Here is a 21,264-nt window from a genome sequence, read left to right as displayed (position 1 = left end):
TCCTAGATGGTTGTTCGACAGAAAGCAGGAAAGACGAATATATGAGAGAGCAATGTCAGATGAACAAGGTGGATGCGGAATGATTTCCCATCCCAACTCCTGTATAGTTGTTTTTGTCAGTCTAGCAGAATGCGGCCAGGCGTTATCGTTGAATAGCATCACTCAACGCAGTCTCCCTCATCGTTGTTTTAGGATTTTGTCTGCAGGTTGTCTCAGATGTAGACAATAAATGTCAGCAATGATGGTTACACCTCGGGGAGGCAATTCGCATTTTGGTACCAGCTCGTGTGCTCGTTGTGCTGTTTTCGTTAACACGTTCCTTTAACGTCCAAGGACCAATAGAATCGTGTGCCATGTCAATTCCACGGATATGAACCCAATGGAACGTTTGTGGAACCGACTGAAACGAACTGTTTTTGAACATCGAAAACGACCCCGTACTCTGCGCGACTTATGCAGAAGCACCATTGAAGAGTGAAATGATGATCTCATCTATGTTATGCCGGGGCGGGTTCAAGTCTGTATTCGAGCAAGGGGATGTTCCACCACGTGCTGACGTTACTCAGCAGTGCTACGAAAAAAACCCGTGGGAAACAGACGATTCCGTCATTACAAATATTTTTTTTTTTATTTGGTGATACGCCTACATTGCGAATGAATGTATAGCATGCCTCGGAGCCAATTTTTGTTTTCTGTCCCACGAAATTCAAATAAATAGGTGATGATAAACTTTTGTTGACATATGTATCACTTTTTGGGTAACTGGGAGTGGAGGGTTGGGAGCACATTAACGGAGACTACCTGCATTTCTACTTCGCGTGGTCTCGATAGCTATGAACCGCAGTACGGGGCAGCTACGTGCAGTATTATGTATATTTACTGCTTAATTTGCACATAATGCTGCAGATATTTAGTCTCCTCGGGAAACTCGAGAGTGTGTGCTGCACATCGCACAGCACAGGACCCGAAATGAGTTAAAGCGTACAGCCAGAATAGATAGTCTACGCCGTAAGAACAGTATGTATCAAGTGGCACGCCTTTGTTATAATCTAATTTGAATTTCTTTGGCGGAATACATCGTATATACGGCGTAGCAATTATCTTTGTCTCATTTTTACTCCATTGTTCTGACACTGACGACCCGTTTGTGGTGCATACATCTGCATGATGATTGTGGTTTAGAGGTCACTGGGGAATATTCACGCCTATTAACTCGCTCTCACTTTAGAAGAAAAGCTTGCAGAGCACAAGTCACCGTTGACATTTGTTCTGCATCACAATATTATGCACCTGGTTTCTGAATCCATTTATAAATGGAAGAAAAAACCTCTTCTGTGTATTTAACTACTTTCCTGGATGTTTTCATATTTTCCAGGATTTTATTTTTGCAATCGGGTACACAAACATACTAATTAATTGACGTGTGATGGCCATCTTTTTTTAAAAAAAATGTGTATTTACGAACATTTCCTAAGGCATTTACTATCATTTAAATTTGTCAGTATGAGATTTCCATATTATTTTTTTCTGGTGGGCTGGTTCTTATTCTTTAACCAGCAACGCTTTATTTTTAGTTCTACTGGAAATAACATCTCCAAAGCATTCATATGTTTCAGCCGTGTCTAGCATTTCTAGTGTGATAGTTAACGATCACTTCCCTTTTTTTTATCTTGTTCTGCCTTCTGCCATTTCTTCCTTTTCCGTCTTCCTTGCTGTTCCTCTGCTTCCACGGTGTGGTGTTCGTTCACTATAAGTTTTCTCTTTGTTACAGATGACAACTGCGTTTAATAAATTTGCCCTTTCTCCTAGTCTTCTAGCTCATTCGGTTCATCACGCCCTGTGAAATATTGCATTCTGGAGTGCACTGTAGGTTACTCTTGTTTCCTTAATCGCGTTTTTCTGTACGTGCACATAATGCCCTCATCTTATTTTGTATATTTATATATCAATCGACACCAAATTATTGCTAATGATTGGGAAATCCAGAATCATACTTTTATTCGATGATTCTTTCGTCTCCAAGATTTAAGAAGCGTTGTTTGATAATTTAGAGCCTAGCACATTCCATTAGTTTCCTTTCTGATGTATTCGTTACATCCTGTGGATATAAATTGAACTACCAATGTTCCTACGATTTGGTCAATTTTTCTCACCTTTCATTGTAATTAGTACTGATATCATTATTATACGGGAAATAATTAGTGCTTTTAAAAATAGGTATGTTCAAGTTACGATAAAAATAAATTACCGAAGACAAAGGGCAATTGCTGGTTATGTGCTTCACTGGTTGAGTATAAAGATAGTAATACTCAGATTTATATTGCGTAAACTTGGAGATAAACTCGTTTTGCGACAAATCATGATATGTTCTGCAATAATACAACAAAGTAAATTACACTATGAATTGCTTTTTTACTATTCATTGCTATTCTTTTCAACGAATGTGAATGTTTTCGTTGTTTCTTTGATGTCTATGATCAACGCCAATTTGTGGAAATAAAATGATTAAAAATTATTATTTTGCCTTTTGTAGGCACACAGCCAGTGCAAGAGATATTGTTTTATATAGGCTCAGTGATGTCTGAATGGTAAAGTAGACTCTTTGGAATATGGACGCTGACTAGCGAGTCTCAAGGGAACAGAGATAGAAAATGGACGCCATTTAGCTGCGAATGTAAGAGGACGCAATTGTGCGTGTGGCTAAGGCATAATGGCTATGTATGCACCAATATGCACCAATTATTTACTGCTGTGAGAGGCAATGCAATTCCTGTGGGCCTCATTACAATGATAATTATGATAATGTTTCCAGAGAATTTTAGAGGAAGATTACGGTTTGGCCAAACCGCGCATAAGAAATATCTGCAACTGGCAGATGAGTCATGATTGTTATTGCTGTCACTATTATTACTATTATTATTATTATTCTTATTGTTACCGAGCCAATACATCGCGCCAGCGGCTTCTCAGAAAGTAAGACTGAAAGATTTCGGACATCCCGTTCCGTAAAACACGTGTGAGTGTCTTAAGAGTTATTTTTGGACAATACATTACGTGTGTGAACCTTAAACGTAGTTCTATAAAGGTCATTAAGTCATTGTTACCGTAAACAGAGTCTGTAGCCTGAAGTCCTAAATACCGAGAATCATATCATAAATGAAAAAATGGTTCAAATGGCTCTGAGCACTATGGGACTAAACTTCTAAGGTCATCAGTCCCCTAGAACTTAGAACTACTTAAACCTAACTAACCTAAGGACATCACAAACATCCATGCCCGAGGCAGGATTCGAACCTGCGACCGTGGCGGTCGCGCAGTTCCAGACTGTAGCGCCTTTAACCGCTTGGCCACCACCGCCGGCATCATAAATGAAAGTATACAATAAACGAAGATAATATTGTCTGACAGAATAGCTAAGTTTGCTCTTAAATGGAAAATTCATTTCTTGCTGATTAATCACAGTCATTACGAATTTTTTTGCACTACCAATACAAAATTCTCAATTAACTCTTTGAAAGTAATATTTGATAACTGTTTAAATTACCTAATCTGGTAAAACAAAGAATTTTAACTTTTATACAACTCTACTATTTACTTTTATATGCTTTGATAAATCTATGTATTGATGTCTTGGATATTGTAATTCAGCCTTACCTTAGTATTTTGTTGTTGCTTTGAAGTCATTCATTCTTAATAATTAAATTATTACATATCTGAAATGACTATTTAATCAAAATTAGCAACAGTGTCGATTACTGTGAGGCTACACTATGTAACGATTACCGCGTCGCGTAATGCAACAGTTTATTCAATTTTGATTGTTTCTATTAGGCTTTTTAAAAATTTTGAAGTTTTGAATATATACTTAGATTGGACTAACTAATTTTGTAATTACAAATGAACTCCCGCCTGAGTAATATCCGTCGTCGCGCTTACGCGTTTTACTAATTGTTCCGTTAGCTTACATCCAAAAGTCCGATTGGTTTCAGGGATTAACTGTCCGCCTTAGGAGTGGCGACCGTCTTATTTCTTTAGATAATTAAATTTCAGTTTCTTTCATTAACGACAAATTCGACTAACTATTCAAAATTAATCTTTGTAATTACATATGTTAGCGGTCACTCGTTATCGGGGCAGGGTATCCACCCGTCATATAAGCGATTACATTTACAAAAATGGCGCTGAGCACTATGGGACTTAACTTCTGAGGTCATCAGTCCCCTAGAACTTAACTTAGAACTACTTAAACCAAACTAACCTAAGGACATCACACACATCCATGCCCGAGGCAGGATTCGAACCTGCGACAGTAGCGGTCGCGCGGCTCCAGACTGTAGTGACTAGAACCGCTCGGCCACCACGGCCGGCTGACATTTACACTTTTCAACATCATTTCAGTTTACTTTCTTTGCAATCGATGCCTTTCCGATAATGTAGGTGTACACTTAGTCGTAGTCGAGTGCAGCATGTGCTGAAGGTTGTGGGAGATGTAGAGTGCGTCTGTTGCAAACCTATGTAACACAATTTTCACATTAAAAGTGGCTGTACATCTTCAGTTAATTTAATCCACAACCACGGAGCTCAAATATCAGTGTAATGGATGAATTAACAATTTTTATAATTCAGTTTCTCACACTGTCCCAACAGACAAAGTAAGACGACTTTACGGTAAGGTCAGATACTACGTTAAGGCTCTTTCTGTATTTTCCACTAAACTGTCGTTCGATTGAAGCGTATGTGTAGATCGCGGGACACACTCAACACATACTGCGGTTAGCACATGCAAATATCACGTACACAGTCAGCGAAAAGCGTAGCTATGAAATTTCCTTATGTTTCGGTGGCTGACCTGTTCTCGAGGACCGAAGTTGCACTCAGGCCTGGGCGCTGGTAGCGATCGCACGAACTCCATGCATCTCTCTCCGAAACGAGAGAACGTACGATCGTTGTTGGGTATCAGTATTGGAAAACAGTCCGGATGTCGCTTCGACGGGGCTATGATGTCCCCATTCTCACAGCAAGTTATTCCAGTCCCACTCTGACCTGAAACAGTGTCGAGCAGCATAGAGTCTTTGCGCACTGAATGTTTCATTTACTGATTACAAGGAACTAACCAGTGTATCGCCTGTACGGGCCGAATCCGATCTCCACCAACTGAGTATTTTGGTATGGGGTATCCTTGATCTCCGGTAGTTCGTTGCAGGGTAGTTACATTTCACTGGACTCACTGCCTCCGTTTGCTTTTGGTCTGTATTACACAGGAAATATTTTCACAAAAGTGCAAATCTTGATTGTGTGAGCTGTATGTCTTATTTGGGAACAAACTTGTTCCATTCAATCGTGCTGCTTCCTGTCTACAACAGCGGTTTCTATTAAACTCTTCGCCCTCAACTTTGGATACAGTACTGCTCGGTTCTGCCTCGGGTCTATTTTTCCAGTCTCGGGTTTATTTTTACAGTATTAGTTGTAGGTTCATAGTGATACACAACAGTACGAATGATTATACTGACGAAGAGGTGGCCAATACACACCTGGTGTATGGATTCACTTAATGCAATGGAAGAGCGACCCGACGACGCCATGGTGTGCTGTTCCCGCAGTGACGGCAACAGTATCCTCTGTACCTATACATAGGCGTCAACAAGGAACAGGATCATTCCGTTTTAGAGTGGAAGATAATGCGTTAAGCGCGACTGGCGACAATTGTGCTATCAGTAATCCGCACGTCATACAAGCTCTGAACACAAGCCAAACGATTCTGAGAATCTAACATGAACAACTATGTTTTGTTGACTGCACACTACACACTTTTTCACGGTTGCGAAAGTATTTCCACAGAAATAAATTTAAATGGAGCAACAAAATCAGTAATTCATAATCACAGTATTGCTATTTAATGAACCACTGGAGATCACGGGTCCTTTCCTATATGAAAATACTCAGAAAATATTCCTGAACAATCTCTGAAATTATTTTTATGCCCATCCTTCCGATTGGAGGTTGAGGAACTTTGGCCATTGACTTATGCAATAAAATGGAACATATACAGCCGTCCTTACGATGTTATTTATTATATGGCTACCAGTTTCGGTGTTTCAGTACACCATCTTCAGGCCTTAACTGACGCTGACGGGTTAACTCTAGTCTACACACGATTCATCAGTGGCCAACATCTATAACTGGTTTTCGCAGACTGCCTGTAGCAACGATGTTGTGTCTCCAACCATCAACTCAATGCCCTGCTGATAGTTGGATACGCAACATCGTTGTTACAGAGGGTCTGCGAAAACCAATTCATAGATGTTGCTCACTGATTAATCGTGTATACTAGTGGAGTTAAACCCCTCAGCGCCAGTTAAGGCCTGAAGATGGTGCACTGAAACACCGAAACTAGTATCAATATAATAAATAACATCGTAAGGACGGCTGTAAGCGTACCATTTCATTACGTTTGAAATTATTGTCGGTGGAGTTCGGGTTCACAAAATACAGCGGTTAGATAAAAATGTGAAACACAGCTCGAAGCGTATGCTTGAACAAGAATGTAGATGCTAGCCAAGCCTGGAAGTTGCGCTGTTGTATTTGGCCACAAACAGCATCTATGAGATGTTCTCAATACGTTGCAAGTGTTCGTGGTGGTCAGAACAGCGTTCCGTGTAGTTGTCATTGAATCACGTCGTACTCGTATGTATTCGAAACATGGCAAATTGTTGGTGCTTCCATAACCAAAGTAGCGGAAATATTTGGTGTTCCAGGAGGCACTGTATCAAATATTTATACGGCATATAGGGAAAGCGGAAAACCATTCTCTAATTTATAATATGGACAAAAGTGTATGTTGAGTAGTCGTGACATACGGTCAATGAAGAGGATTTTGACGAAAAATAAGAAAACGATGTCTGCAAAAGTCACTGCAGAAGTGAGTGTCACACTCGTGAACTCTGTCACCACCGAAGCAATACGATAAGCAGGAAATTGTAGGGCGAACTGAAATTCCAAAACCAGTTAGCAGCGTTTAAAATGTCCGTAATAGGAAAACATAATGCCGAAGCCATAATACTTGGGCTAGAGAGCAATAGAAGAAAGTAATATGGTCTGATGGGTCTTGTTTCAGATTGTTTCCAATTTCTGACGAGTTTTCGTTCCAAGAGCGAATCATGGTGGAGAGTGAGTGAGGATTTGGCAGCCATATCGTGGTATTCCAAGGGCGCTATGGTCACTGTGCAAAGCTTCATTACTGCCAAGGATCGTGTGAAGAATTTGGCTGATCAGGCCCATCACATGGCACAATGTTTGTTCCCCATTGGTGATGCTGTGTTCCAAGATGAGAGGACCCACGTTCACACACTTTGGATCGTTCAGGACTGGTTTTGTGAGCACATTTGCTGCGTTTCCCGTGGTCACTAGATCTCAGTGTTATTGAACCTTTATTGTCTAATTTGGAGAGATGGGCGAGTATTCACCATCCACTACCATCATCGTTTCTCGAAGATTCCACTCTTTTGTAGGAAGGATGGTATAAGACTCTGTTGAAAATGATACAGGACTGAAATGATAAATAAATCAAGACCCTAAACTGTCGACAGGCGTTGATATACATCAACGGGGACAGTTGAAAATGTGTGCCCCGACAGGGACTCGAACCCGGGAACTCCTGCCTACATGGCAGACGCTCTATGCATTTGAGCCACCGAGGGCACAGAGGATAGTGCGAGTGCAGGGATTTATCCCTTGCATGCTCCCCGTGAGACCCACATTCCCAACTTGATGTCCACACACTACATTCGTAGTGTCTCTGCTCATTACACTCATTAATCGCGGCAGAAAATCTTACCGAGTCCCGTAAGAGTTAGGGCAATGCGTGCGCATCCAGCACAGGAGAAGAAGGTCAATGGTCGGTTAGCCTTAACTGTATGAAGAGGGTATATTTTCTTTCGGACATGTCCGAAAGAACAAATACCATCTTCATATCATACAAGACTTCTGTTTATCCATGACAAGACGCCTGGAAGCTGTTTCGAATGCCAAGAGGTTTCGGGCACTGTATTAGGCATAGTAATGTGTTTCTTGTGTTTCCATATTTTCATCCACTCCCCGCTATGTCTGTACGACTTGAGCCAATAGACGCTAGCACTGATGTGATACACGTTTTAAACAAATAACTACTTGCGAGTAAACACTCACCGAAGTTGATAGGCGTGTGTGTGAGGTCGTGGTCGAGGAACTGCCCCCACTGCATGACGAGCAGCGTGTAGTTGTCGTAGGGCCGGTTCGCCTCCGGCGTGAACTGGCTGCTCACGACCCGCGCACTCGGCAGCGGCTCCCCGCTGGAAGCGCGCGACCGCGGCGCGTTCACACCTGCGGCACACGTCGGCAGCGCTGTCAGCTTACAGAGTTGCCAGCACAGGCACTTATGTGCTAGTCTGTCTAAAATTAACATGGTTAGATCATGGATGAATAAAGATACAGATTAACTGTTACAAAAAGTATGAGCGGCAGTCAAATGAAAACAGAAGATCCGCTAAATTGGGACTATAGAATGGTTCCATTCAAAAGTAATCACCACACGCTTTGAGACATTTATCCCACTCGGAAACCAGACGATCAATTCCTGCTTTGCAGAACGGGGTCGGCCGCTGACGGGTCCACAGCCGCACCCACTCCTGCACTTCCTCGTCCGACTGAAACCGACGTCCACACGTCACTCTTCAGGTGTGGAAACCTCACGGTGAAAAATCCGGGCTGTACGTACGGAGGATGTTGCAGAGTTTCCAGACCAAACCGATGAAGTGTAGCCTTCGTCCGATTGACAGTGTGGGGGCTGGCGTTATCGTGCAACAGGACGATTTCATCCGACGGCATTCCGATAGCCCGACGTCAAAGGTCTAAGCCATCAGTGAAAACATCCCGCATCTCCCCCGCCAAAGAAATCCAGAGCTGTTCACAGAAGTTCCGGTACGGTCCTGATTCTGGTACCGCGCGCCGCGGAATTGGAATCCCCGCCAGACGTCATGGACGTCGAAGACCCCTAGAGGTCAAACTGTGAACATAGCTGCTAAAGTTCAGTGACCGTGTCAGAATTATATTAGAACAAATTAGCCCTCGGTCACAAATATTAAGTCAAAATTGACCAGGTTCCGACGCTCCTATGAGCCTCGTCTTCAGAATTAAATCAACTGTTCTAAAACATATTAGGCATATAATACATTAATAAAATTAAAGTTTGTACTGACTGGAAAGAGATGCAATACTTACAAGTCCGTTAAGTTAATTTTAATTCTGAAGACGGCGCTCTTAGTAGATTCGAAACCTGGTCAATTTTGACTTAATATTTGTGACCGAGGGCTTATTTGTTCTAATATAAACCCTAGACGTCTCTGCACCATCGCGCCGTAAGCTGTGGTGCCGCGCGCCTCCTGGCCCGCTTTTAGTGTGAGGACGCCACAGTGGAACACGTGGTCCCAGCGGCCAATAGCGGTGCCCCCGATAGACTACTTAAGCGCTTGCCTTTCGCTCAGCCATTCCCCCCCCCCCCCCCTGTCCTCGGCTGTGGTATATCATATTTGGTGGTGGTGGTTAGTGTTTAACGTCCCGTCGACAACGAGATCATTAGAGACGGAGCGCAAGCTCGGGTTAGGGAAGGATTGGGAAGGAAATCGGCCGTGCCCTTTCAAAGGAACCATCCCGGCATTTGCCTGAAACGATTTAGGGAAATCACGGAAAACCTAAATCAGGATGGCCGGAGACGGGATTGAACCGTCGTCCTCCCGAATGCGAGTCCAGTGTGCTAACCACTGCGCCACCTCGCTCGGTACAGATCATATTTGAGAAAATTTTTTAGTGCAGTGTTCAAGTGGATGTTTAGTGTTGTTCCTCTTTCCAAAGTGTTGCGAACAGAAACCATGCTGTCGCTGGGTGTAAATTTTATATTTCTTGCGAACAGAAACCAGACTGTCACCGTGTTTTTTTAATTATACTTCTATTCTTTTACCTGCCTGCTTCTTATGTATTTTATTAGCATCATCAATCCTTTGTATATATTTTAAGTTCCACGATTTTCCGCCATTTTACCATTTAAGTCACCAATTTTATCGCCTGTTTTTATTATTTATTATCTTCATCTTTTTAAAACAAATTCTGTAGGCTGAAGAGCAGCATACTAAGCTGCTGCCAGCCCGCCCCCTTCGGGGGGAACCGAAACTCAATAAAGGGAAAAAAAAAAGCTCAACCAGCCAGTCTAATCTCGCGTACGTCTGCGAACACATCGCCTCGCTTTAGACAGCTTACTTTATTGTTCTGTGTACGAGTGGACGTGTTTCTTAGGTTTCCTTGTGACTCCATTGTTCGATCTTGTTGTTGTTCGTTCTGTCCTTCGTTGGTCATGTCCCTCCTCTCCCGTTCGTTGTGTTGTTGTTCGCGGGCCTCTCCGTGGGTCCCGCCGTGCTTTCCGTAATTTCAACCCCGCGACCGTCCCGGTCGCCGTTACAACACTGATGACCTTCCTAGACGGCAGAGGGGTCGATTTCTTCGAGCATAGAACCACACAATGACCAGCAATATGCTGTCACCTTGCAGAAACTGTGATGCACCATAAAGTAAAAACGCCCACAAATGCTCTCAGACGGAATTATCCTGTTGCACGTAACGCCTGCCCCTAACTTACCAATCGAACGAGGCTACGCATCGACGATTTGGTCTGGAAACACTGCAGCATCCTTTGTACACGTCTTTGACGACCGAAGAAAAAAAACCATGCGTGGACGTCGGTTTCAGTCGGGCGAGGAAGTGCAAGAGTGTGTGTGGTTGTGGATCCGTCAGCACCTGGCCCCGTTTTATTGGAAAGGACTTAATCGTCACGTCTCCCAGTGGAATAATTCGCTGAAAACTTCGTTTCAGTATCTCGAATCACTCGCGAATAAAGAAGGGAGCGTGTCTTAGGCAATTTACCACGTATAAAAGCACGTCCAAACACGAGTGAGGGCAGGTAGGAAAGCAGTGCTAGAAACCAGAACCGGTCCCAGCAGCAGGCTGCGCTGCGCACAGAGCAGAGCGGAGCAGACCTACCGTCGTCGTACTTGGGCGGCAGGATCCTCTGCAGCGCGGTGCCCGCCTTGCCCCAGGCGTCGTGCTGCACGTTGTTGCAGGAACCGTCGGCGCTGCGGTACTTGGCGCGCTCGGGGCAGCGCGCCGTGCGCGGGCACGTGTCCGCGATCACCGTGTTGAGCACGCTGAACTTGGGCAGCGCGAACGTGCCCTGCTGCGGCGTCAGCTGGAACCTGCAACGCGCCGAGGGCGCCGGCTACAGACGGCTCTTCAGCAAGAGCTAACCGGTTCAGGAAAGATTATCGTGTCCGACTCCAGTGCTAGCAGAGTTGTTAGGTTCCTCAACTCATCGTGTTCCATGGATCCTATCAAGATGGATAGCCTACACGTATGGTCACTCAACGAAAGTATAATTCAAAAAAGACAAGAAATTGTTAGAAACTACATCTGTGCTTGAACACAGTTTACATGGTGGACAATGACTGGTCTCCTTTGCGATAAGGTCCTGGATCCAATCGAGTTGAAAATATACCGGTCTGCAATCCGGCCACTAGCCTTGTACGGAACAGAATATTGCCCTGTAACAAAAGAAGCAGATCAAGGACTTGCAGTTATGCAAACCAAAATGCTTCGCTCTCGCCTTGACGACGACCACCGTCTGGAAGATACTGTGGGTACAGGTCTAAGTGCGTGTCCATCTTCGAGAGCGCTGAAACTCATTGTATCCACAGAGGCGCATTTTCGGGCCACCTCGCTGGTCCCCACCACCGCACCCCCCTCCTCCTCGCTGCCAGGCAGCGTGCCAGATCTGCCGCAGGCTACGTGAGCTGCCGGAGTGCTGTGCTTGCCACTCTTCGCCAACGCCTGAGCGATCAGCCCGGCCCATTTCCAGCACGCCGGAGAAGACAGTATTCATTGTAGCAGTCACGTTGATAAAACGTTATTATAGATACCACTGTTTCAATGACGCCTTCGGGCGTAATACTGAAACACTCACCAGTTCTCGGAGGTCGGCCTCCAACACTTGCAATGTCCACGCCTGACCAGTCCAACCTCGACGTCCTGAGCCGAGGGGTAACCGTTACACAGTTATGGATTGATGACATCAAAAAAACCATTTCAGTTTCGTAGATGTTAGTAAATTACTGTAAATTATAAATTAAGATTTTCTGTAAGCGACACGATTGTTTATAAAAATAAAAGTATTGGATTCAATCACCAAATTTATCCAACACTTGAACATAATAGTCCCAGGGAAGAATCTGGTACAGCTCTATCAAGTTAACACAAGAGTTTGTACAAAAGACATGTCTAAAATAACAGGAAGAAATTATGTACTGGAGTAAGCATGGATAGAAACTCGACTTAGTAACAACTCCTTCCAGCAGAGAGATTGAAACCGGATGTGGCAACACCTACCATTTATTTTTTATTTACACGTCAAGTTCCGTAGGGCCAAATTGAGGAGCAAAGCTCCAAGGTCATGGAACGTGTCAGTACATGAAATTACAACATAAAAGTAATAACAGATAAAAATAAAATGTTTATGAATCATACTGCACACCTTTCTGCACAAGAGTTAAAGAAGTCGGAACCAAATGCAGGTCTGATTCCTGTCCAGTATTAACTGAGTGAAAGCTGCTTATTCTTGGGAATAAGCTAATATTGTTAACAAAAAATGGTTCAAATGGCTCTGAGCACTATGGAACTTAACTTCTGATGTCATCAGTCCCCTAGAACTTAAAACTACTTAAACCTAACTAACCTAAGGACATCACACACATCCATGCCCGAGGCAGGATTCGAACCTGCGACCGTAGCGGTCGCGCTGTTCCAGACTGAAACGCGTAGAATCGCTCGGCCACACCAGCCGGCTTCCTTTTGGTGATGAGACGTGGTCGACTGGAACCTTGACGACAAGGATACTTGACCTCAAGTCCCCACGCAGTCCAACATCGGGTCACTGTTCCACCCGAATGTCCCAAGAAACTCGCTGTTGCACAATTCGACCAGCTGGCCAAATCGAAACACACTGTCACGTGCTGATAACACTGTCTCACATGAGTATGCGGCAAATCCGTGGCCTTCACAATTATCACTCAACATCTAACGCTGTTCAAGCCTCTTGTATTTCCTACCAGGTCTGATAACAACAAGAAATACGAACAGCAGTCTTGCACTCTGGTGGACGTTCTAGCCGTCACAGGAAATTGCAAATCTAATCGATTACAACCCGCTGGTGGTGTGTACGTATACTTAGCTAGACTGGCATCCGACCATGTTTTCTGGCCAATGTATGTACTACTTTCAAAACGACTGAAAGATCCGACCACAGGAATGGAATAAGTGCACGCTGACACTTCATACACAGCCTTCAGCTGGTCCTATAACTCTTTTCACCTAATATCTCCACAAAGATAGCCGGCCGGTGTGGCCTAGCGGTTCTAGGCGCTTCAGTCTGGAACCGCGCGACCGCTACGGTCGCAGGTTCGAATCCTGCCTCGGGCATGGATGTCTGTGACGTCCTTAGGTTAGTTAGGTTTAAGTAGTTCTAAGTTCTAGGGGACTGATGACCTCAGATGTTAAGTCCCATAGTGCTCAGAACCATTTTTTTCCCACAAAGATACAACCTGATAACAGTTTAAGGTCAATAGGCAAAACGTCAGTCAAAGCACCACATTCAAATTTCCAGGGAATAAAATGGAATTTATTGGAGTCGATTAATCTCAAAATGTTCGGTTCGTTCACTGTACACTATTTCCAGCTAGCTACTGGACTCCCAGCCAAAAGTGAGCACATACTTGCCCACTAAAATGCAACACTCGCCTAGAAAAACTGGAAAAGCACTAAAGCAAATTCCACCCCATTGCACGGGAGCGCACTTCTTATTGTTGTGATCTTCCTTATTTGGGCATTAAATTGGTTTCAAAAAAATCTTCTCGGTTTACAAGCAGCGTCACTTCAAATAAAACACTCGAACTTTCGATAGATGTCTCTGGCATCGTCATCAGGAGTTAAAATTACTGAATGCCAGGGCTGGCACGATAATTTTAACTGCTACTAACGGTCGAAAGTTCGGGTGTTTTATTCGAAGTGACACTGCTTGTAAACCGAGATTTTATTGAAGCATACTGCCCAGAAAGGCTCCAAAGATAAGTACCTTTTTGTTCTTGAACGATCATCAGTATCTGACTTCAGAAAGTATAACACATTGAAAGGTCAGGGGACACATGACATCTCCTTTCCCCACAAGAGCCATCGGCAGACTATCAGTTTCGCAAGTTTCAAAGCGATTCGAGGATTTAATTATCATTTAGTCTTTTCAGTCAATCAGATTAAGGAACAAAAATCTGGACTCTCAGGTGGGCATATGCTGCTCGCAATAACCGAAATATTCTGTACAGCGCTGCTTTCTGCCTGGACTCCTGTGTTCTAAAAAGTGACTACCACCCGGGAAAGTCACAAGCGCTTAAGCCCAGGTACCAGAAACTGTTTATAGCCCCAAAAGGAGCAAACAGGACGAACATACAGGCTCGGCCAGGAGATGATGCGTTACGTCCACACGAATCATCTGCAGTTCACAATTAAGTGCATGACAGAAGATTCATCGAGCCACTTTTAAGCTACTTCTGTACCGTTCCCCTCTCGAACAGCGCGCAGGAATAACGAACACTTAAATCCTTGCGTCTGTTATTTTATTGTGGGCATCATCTCCCCCAGGTCCGCCGCCGGTAGCTGAGTGGTCAGAGCGACAGAATGTCAATCCTAAGGGTCCGCGTTCGATTCCCAGCTGGGTCGGAGATTTTCTTCGCTCAAGGACTGGGTGTTGTGTTGTCCTAATCACCATCATTTCATCTCCACGACGCGCAAGTCGCCGATCAAATCCAAAGACTTGCACCCAGCGAACGGTCTACACGACGGGAGGCCCTAGTCACACGACATTTACATTTACCTCCCCCAATGCAGGCGAACGCCAAAAAAATATTCTCAGACTTTGAGAAGAAAGTTGGTGATTGGAATTTCATGATAATGTCCTGCCGCAGCGAAAAATGCCTTACTTTTAATGACAGCCACCCTAATTCGTGTATCATGACCGTGGAACTCTCTCTCTCATTTCGCGCCTGCCGGTGTAGCCGAGCGGTTCTAGGCGCTTCAGTCTGGAACCACGCGACCGCTACGGTCGCAGGTTCGAATCCTGCCTCGAGCATGGATGTGTGTGTTGTTCTTACGTTAGTTAGGTTTAAGTAGTTCTAAGTTCTAGGGGACGGATGACCTCAGAAGTTAAGCCCCATAGTGCTCAGAGCCATTCTCTCATTTCGCTATAATACAAAACGAGCTGCCTTTCTTTGAACTGTTCTCCTTCAGTCCTATCTGATGTGGATCCCACGCCGCACAACAATAAACCAAAAGAGAGCGGACAAGCGTAGGGTAAGCAGTCTCTTTAGTAGATCTGTTACATTTTCTAGGTGTTCTGGCAATAAATCGCAGTCTTTGGATTGCTTTCCCGGCAACATTATCTGTGTGATCGTTCCAATCCCTAAGTATTTAGTTTAGTTTACAGCCTTTAAAAAAATTATGTGATTTAACGTTTAACTGAAATTTAGGAGATTGTCTTTAGTGTTCATGTGAGTGACTTACACTTTTCATGATTTAGAGTCAATTACTCTACCTTATCTGAATCATTTTCCGATTCGTTTTGATCATCTGATGACTTTTCATGACGGTAAATGACAGCATCATCTGCAAACAATCTACGAGGAAGAGGACTGCTCGGATTGTCTCCTAAATTGTTTATGTATTTTTGGAACAGCAGATATTACTTATATTTTACTCGTTGACTTTCTGTCGGTTACAACGAATTCCTACTTTTCTAGACGCAAATCACGAATCCAGCCCCATAACTGAGACGATACTAGATAGGCATGTAATCTGATTAGATGTCGCTTGTGAGGAACAGTGTCAAACCCCATGGAAATCTAAAAATCAATTTGACGTCACATATCAAAAGCACTCATTGCTTCGTGAAAGCAAAGAGCTAGTTGCGTTTCACAAGATTGATATTTGCTGAATCTGGGTTGGCTAGTGGCCGAGCGGTTCTAGGCGGTCAGTTCAGAACCGCGCGACTGCTACGGTCGCAGGTTCGAATCCTGCCTCGGGCATGGATGTGTGTGATGTCCTTAGGTTGGTTAGGTTTAAGTAGTTCTAAGTTCAAGGGGACTGATGACCACAGATGTTAAGTCCCATAGTGCTCAGAGCCATTTGAACCATTTTTTTTGGGTTGGCTATTTGTCATCAAATCGCTAGTTTTCGAGCACAGTATATGTTACAAATTTCTACTGCAAATAGAGGTTTATGATATGGGTTGTAATTCAGTAAATTACTCCTTGTTCCTTTCTTGGGTAATAGCGTGACTTGTACAACTTTGCAGTCTTTAAAAAATGGTTCAAATGGCTCTGAGCACTATGGGACTCAACTGCTGAGGTCATTAGTCCCCTAGAACTTAGAACTAGTTAAACCTAACTAACCTAAGGACATCACACACATCCATGCCCGAGGCAGGATTCGAACCTGCGACCGTAGCGGTCTCGCGGTTCCAGACTGCAGCGCCAGAACCGCGCGGCCACTTCGGCCGGCCTGCAGTCTTTAGGTACGGACCTTTTGAAATGTCCCCTTAGAAAAATTTATGAATTACTGTGCTGGTAAACCTCTACGTTATTTGATTTTCAAACAGCTGAGCAAAACCGAACGTACTCAGTCATTTCTCTCTTTACTTATTCTGCTCATCACTAAACTGAGACACAATATTTTTTTTTTAGCGCAACGCAATCTGACTTTCAATAATCACTACAAAAGAATGGCCCTGACTAACAATAACCTATACCTTTCGTGAATCATTTACCTCATAAAAATCTTCGTTACTCAAACTACTGCAATACAGCTTGCGCCAATACTGCCAGCTGAATAAAATATTCTAACTACTGAAGGCACTAACTACTGAAAGGCATAGTTAGCAAATGAAAGATTTTGATAGAGAACAAACAATGTATTTACCTTAATAATGTTCAAAAGTCATCATGTATATATCATTTCATGATATCCAACATTACAAATTTAATATTTCTGATGGACACACGTCCAGATCGTCCGCTCTCAAAATTCTGCCATCTCTCTCCCCACATCCACCACTGCTGGCGGCTCACCTCCAACTGCGCAACGCTACGCGCTGTTCACATCCAACTGCCCAACACTACAATAGCAAATATTCCAACAACGCAAACCAGCCACAGACTGCACACAGCACAGTCAGTGACTTTCATACAGAGCGCCACGTGGCGTTACCAACATAAAAACCTAAACAGCCCACTTACACTTTGTAAGAGCGAGCGGTTGTGTATGATTGCAGTTGTATCTGCATACTCTGAAAGGAACCTGACTAGTATAGGATCTGGACCGGAAGCCTTGCCTTATTAAGTGTTTTAAGCTGCTTCGCTACAGCCAGGTAACTTAGATAAGCCAAGTTGCCAGTTGTTCTTGATTCTAATTCTGGAGTATTTACTTCGTCATTTTTTTAAGGCATTTCGGAAGGTTGTCCAAGTGCGACCTTCACACCCTTCACTCCCTTCACTTCCTTCACTGCCTTCATTCCTTTCACTCCCATGTTCGCCCATCGACACCTCCTCGTTCTCTCCAACAACCGACAGCCCAGGACCGCTGCTTCGCCCTGCGCGCCGCGCTACTCACTCCTGGATGAGGCCGACGCTGGCTTCGACGTTCTTCTGCGCCTGCTGGCCCGTGGTGAGCGTGCGGTTGGTGGTCTGGAAGAACTCCTGGTGCCAGGCGGCCGGCGTGCCCGGCGCGACGACGACGCCCCCGGAGAAGAGCGCCGCGAGGAACTGGATGCGCTGGCGCACGCGCTCCAGCGCCGAGGCGGCCGCCGCGTCCAGCTGCTGCGGCGTCAGCGGCGGCACCACCACCGGCGGCGGCGGCGGCGCCTGCAGGATGCCCTTCGAGCCCGACTGCGCCACTGCGGGACACGGCCAGCTCAGCAACGGTTCAGCCACACCACTAAACTACAGTGGTGTGCAAACTTAAGGGATGATGTGTCACTCTCAAGTAATATAGCTCGCTGAAACTCGGAACATACATTGAAAGAATTGTTACAGTATAGTACAGAAGTAACTGAAACAAATACGCAATGAAACGAACAGAAGTGGCACTATTCATAATTTTGTTTTGCGGCTCCTTGTATTGGCCGTGTTTGCAGTTAAAATTGTTGGATGTGAGGTCCGCCAGTTATGGAAAACACCGTTTTTTCTCAGTACCCAAACATGTTTCGGAACCACTGTGCCATCATCAGTGGGTTAAATAAAAACGAAAACCCACTGATGATGGCACAGTGGTTCCGAAACATGTTTGGGTACTGAGAAAAACCGGTGTTTTGCGTAACTGGCGGACCTCACATCCAACAGAAATTGCACTTTTATTTAAATACAATAAGTACTCCTACTCTGAGGTCACCACGATTTACGACGATCCCTTGGACATTATAAAAGGCGGGACGTGGTTCTCATTAGGGAGTGTGGTCACCAGGGACGCCAATGCATTCCCTCCAACGTGATTCCATGCTGGTCACAAGGTTGGTAAGGAGTTCTTGTCATAGGGCGCCGCTTTCCTCCACCCACGTGGTTGCCAGTTGGTGGATTAGTCGTCGGTGCACATGGACGTGCAGTGGTACGTCTCCCCAGTGCACACATAAGTGTTCTGCAGCATTTAAGTCGTGGGAACGGGCAACCCAGTGCGCTCAGCAAATATCCTCTTGTTCCAAGAGCTCCTCCTCCTGCAGAGTTACCGGCCGCGGTGGTCTAGCGGTTCTGGCGCTGCAGTCCGGCACCGCGGGACTGCTACGGTCGCAGGTTCGAATCCTGCCTCGGGCATGGGTGTGTGTGATGTCCTTAGGTTAGTTAGGTTTAAGTAGTTCTAAGTTCTAGGGGACTTATGACCTAAGATGTTGAGTCCCATAGTGCTCAGAGCCATTTGAATCATTTTCCTGCAGAGTTCCATGTGGTTGCGTACTGTCACCCATTAAAACGAAGTCAGGGCCGAATGCATCCCACCACATCGATAGCAGTACTGTGTCACAATAAGGATGACCGGTGAGTGTACCATGTTCAAAGATCTGGAGGTCAGTACGCCCACACAAGATAATGATGATGATATTTGTTTTGTGGGGCGCTCAACTACGTGGTTATCAGCGCCTGTACAAATTCCCAATCTTTTTTACGGTCCAGTCTCGTCACTTCCTCGAATGATGGGGACAACACATACACCCAGTCCTCGGGCGGAGAAAATCCCCGACCCGGCCGCGAATCGAACCCAGGACCCTGTCATCCATAGGCAGCAACGATAGTCACTACACCACGAATCACGCAACATAATCTCTCCCCACAGCATAATACCTGGATCACTAAAATGATGATATATATGTGAAGGTAGTATCTGTTCCCGAAAGAACAGTTACCGTTGATGACCATGCAGCTTCGCTAGAATGAAATAATTAAATGGACACCCTAGCTGCAAACAGACGTTGATATACTTCATTCGGGACGTTGAAAATGTGTGCCCCGACCGACACTCGAACCCCGGATCTCCTGCTTACATAGCAGACGCTCTATCCATCTGAGCCACCGAGGGCACAGAGGATAGTACGTCTGCAGGGACTTATCCCTTGCACGCTCCCCGCGAGACCAACATTCCCAACATGTCCACACCACTACATTCGTAGGGCGCCTAATAGATGTTTGCCCATCACACTCAGGTTAATCTACCAAGTCCCGTACGAGTTCGGGTATAGCGTGTGCGTTCGCACAAGAAGGTCAATGGACGGGAAGCCATATTTTAACTGTATATGAACGTAGATTAATCTGCAACGAGTAATGAGTACGCTGGGCAAACATCTATTAGGCGCACACTAGTGGTGTGGACATGTTGGGAATGTGGGTCTCGCGGGGAGCGTGCAAGGGATAAGTCCCTGCAGGCGTACTATCCTCTGTGCCCTCGGTGGCTCAGATGGATAGAGCGTCTGCCATGTAAGCAGGAGATCCGGGTTCGAGTCTCGGTCGGGGCACACATTTTCAACATGTCCCCAATGAAGTACACTCCTGGAAATGGAAAAAAGAACACATTGACACCGGTGTGTCAGACCCACCATACTTGCTCCGGACACTGCGAGAGGGCTGTACAAGCAATGATCACACGCACAGCATAGCGGACACACCAGGAACCGCGGTGTTGGCCGTCGAATGGCGCTAGCTGCGCAGCATTTGTGCACCGCCGCCGTCAGTGTCAGCCAGTTTGCCGTGGCATACGGAGCTTCATCGCAGTCTTTAACACTGGTAGCATGCCGCGACAGCGTGGACGTGAACCGTATGTGCAGTTGACGGACTTTGAGCGAGGGCGTATAGTGGGCATGCGGGAGGCCGGGTGGACGTACCGCCGAATTGCTCAACACGTGGGGCGTGAGGTCTCCACAGTACATCGATGTTGTCGCCAGTGGTCGGCGGAAGGTGCACGTGCCCGTCGACCTGGGACCGGACCGCAGCGTCGCACGGATGCACGCCAAGACCGTAGGATCCTACGCAGTGCCGTAGGGGACCGCACCGCCACTTCCCAGCAAATTAGGGACACTGTTGCTCCTGGGGTATCGGCGAGGACCATTCGCAACCGTCTCCATGAAGCTGGGCTACGGTCCCGCACACCGTTAGGCCGTCTTCCGCTCACGCCCCAACATCGTGCAGCCCGCCTCCAGTGGAGTCGCGACAGGCGTGAATGGAGGGACGAATGGAGACGTGTCGTCTTCAGCGATGAGAGTCGCTTCTGCCTTGGTGCCAATGATGGTCGTATGCGTGTTTGGCGCCGTGCAGGTGAGCGCCACAATCAGGACTGCATACGACCGAGGCACACAGGGCCAACACCCGGCATCATGGCGTGGGGAGCGATCTCCTACACTGGCCGTACACCACTGGTGATCGTCGAGGGGACACTGAATAGTGCACGGTACATCCAAACCGTCATCGAACCCATCGTTCTACCATTCCTAGACCGGCAATGGAACTTGTTGTTCCAACAGGACAATGCACGTCCGCATGTATCCCGTGCCACCCAACGTGCTCTAGAAGGTGTAAGTCAACTGCCGTGGCCAGCAAGATCTCCGGATCTGTCCCC

At 45.6% G+C, this 21,264-nt stretch overlaps 1 protein-coding gene across 1 annotated transcript in view; it reads right to left on the bottom strand.

Annotated features, from left to right (window-relative positions):
- LOC124594408 (peroxidase-like) overlaps positions 1 to 21,264 on the bottom strand; it is a 193,027-nt gene that overhangs the window by 68,969 nt on the left and 102,794 nt on the right. Inside the window, exons 8-11 of the mRNA XM_047132781.1 lie at positions 17,785 to 18,067; positions 11,065 to 11,276; positions 8,185 to 8,358; positions 4,850 to 5,043 (exon numbers count right to left, since the gene is read on the bottom strand). Of these exons, the coding sequence (XP_046988737.1) occupies positions 4,850 to 5,043; positions 8,185 to 8,358; positions 11,065 to 11,276; positions 17,785 to 18,067 (863 nt within the window). The remainder of the gene's footprint in view (positions 1 to 4,849; positions 5,044 to 8,184; positions 8,359 to 11,064; positions 11,277 to 17,784; positions 18,068 to 21,264) is intronic.

The sequence above is a fragment of the Schistocerca americana genome, chromosome 1 (genome assembly GCF_021461395.2).
Source record: "Schistocerca americana isolate TAMUIC-IGC-003095 chromosome 1, iqSchAmer2.1, whole genome shotgun sequence".
In the NCBI taxonomy this organism is placed as follows: domain Eukaryota; kingdom Metazoa; phylum Arthropoda; class Insecta; order Orthoptera; family Acrididae; genus Schistocerca; species Schistocerca americana.
The sequence above is the reverse complement of the archived record's forward strand: the minus strand, read 5'-3'. Positions and strand labels throughout refer to the sequence as shown.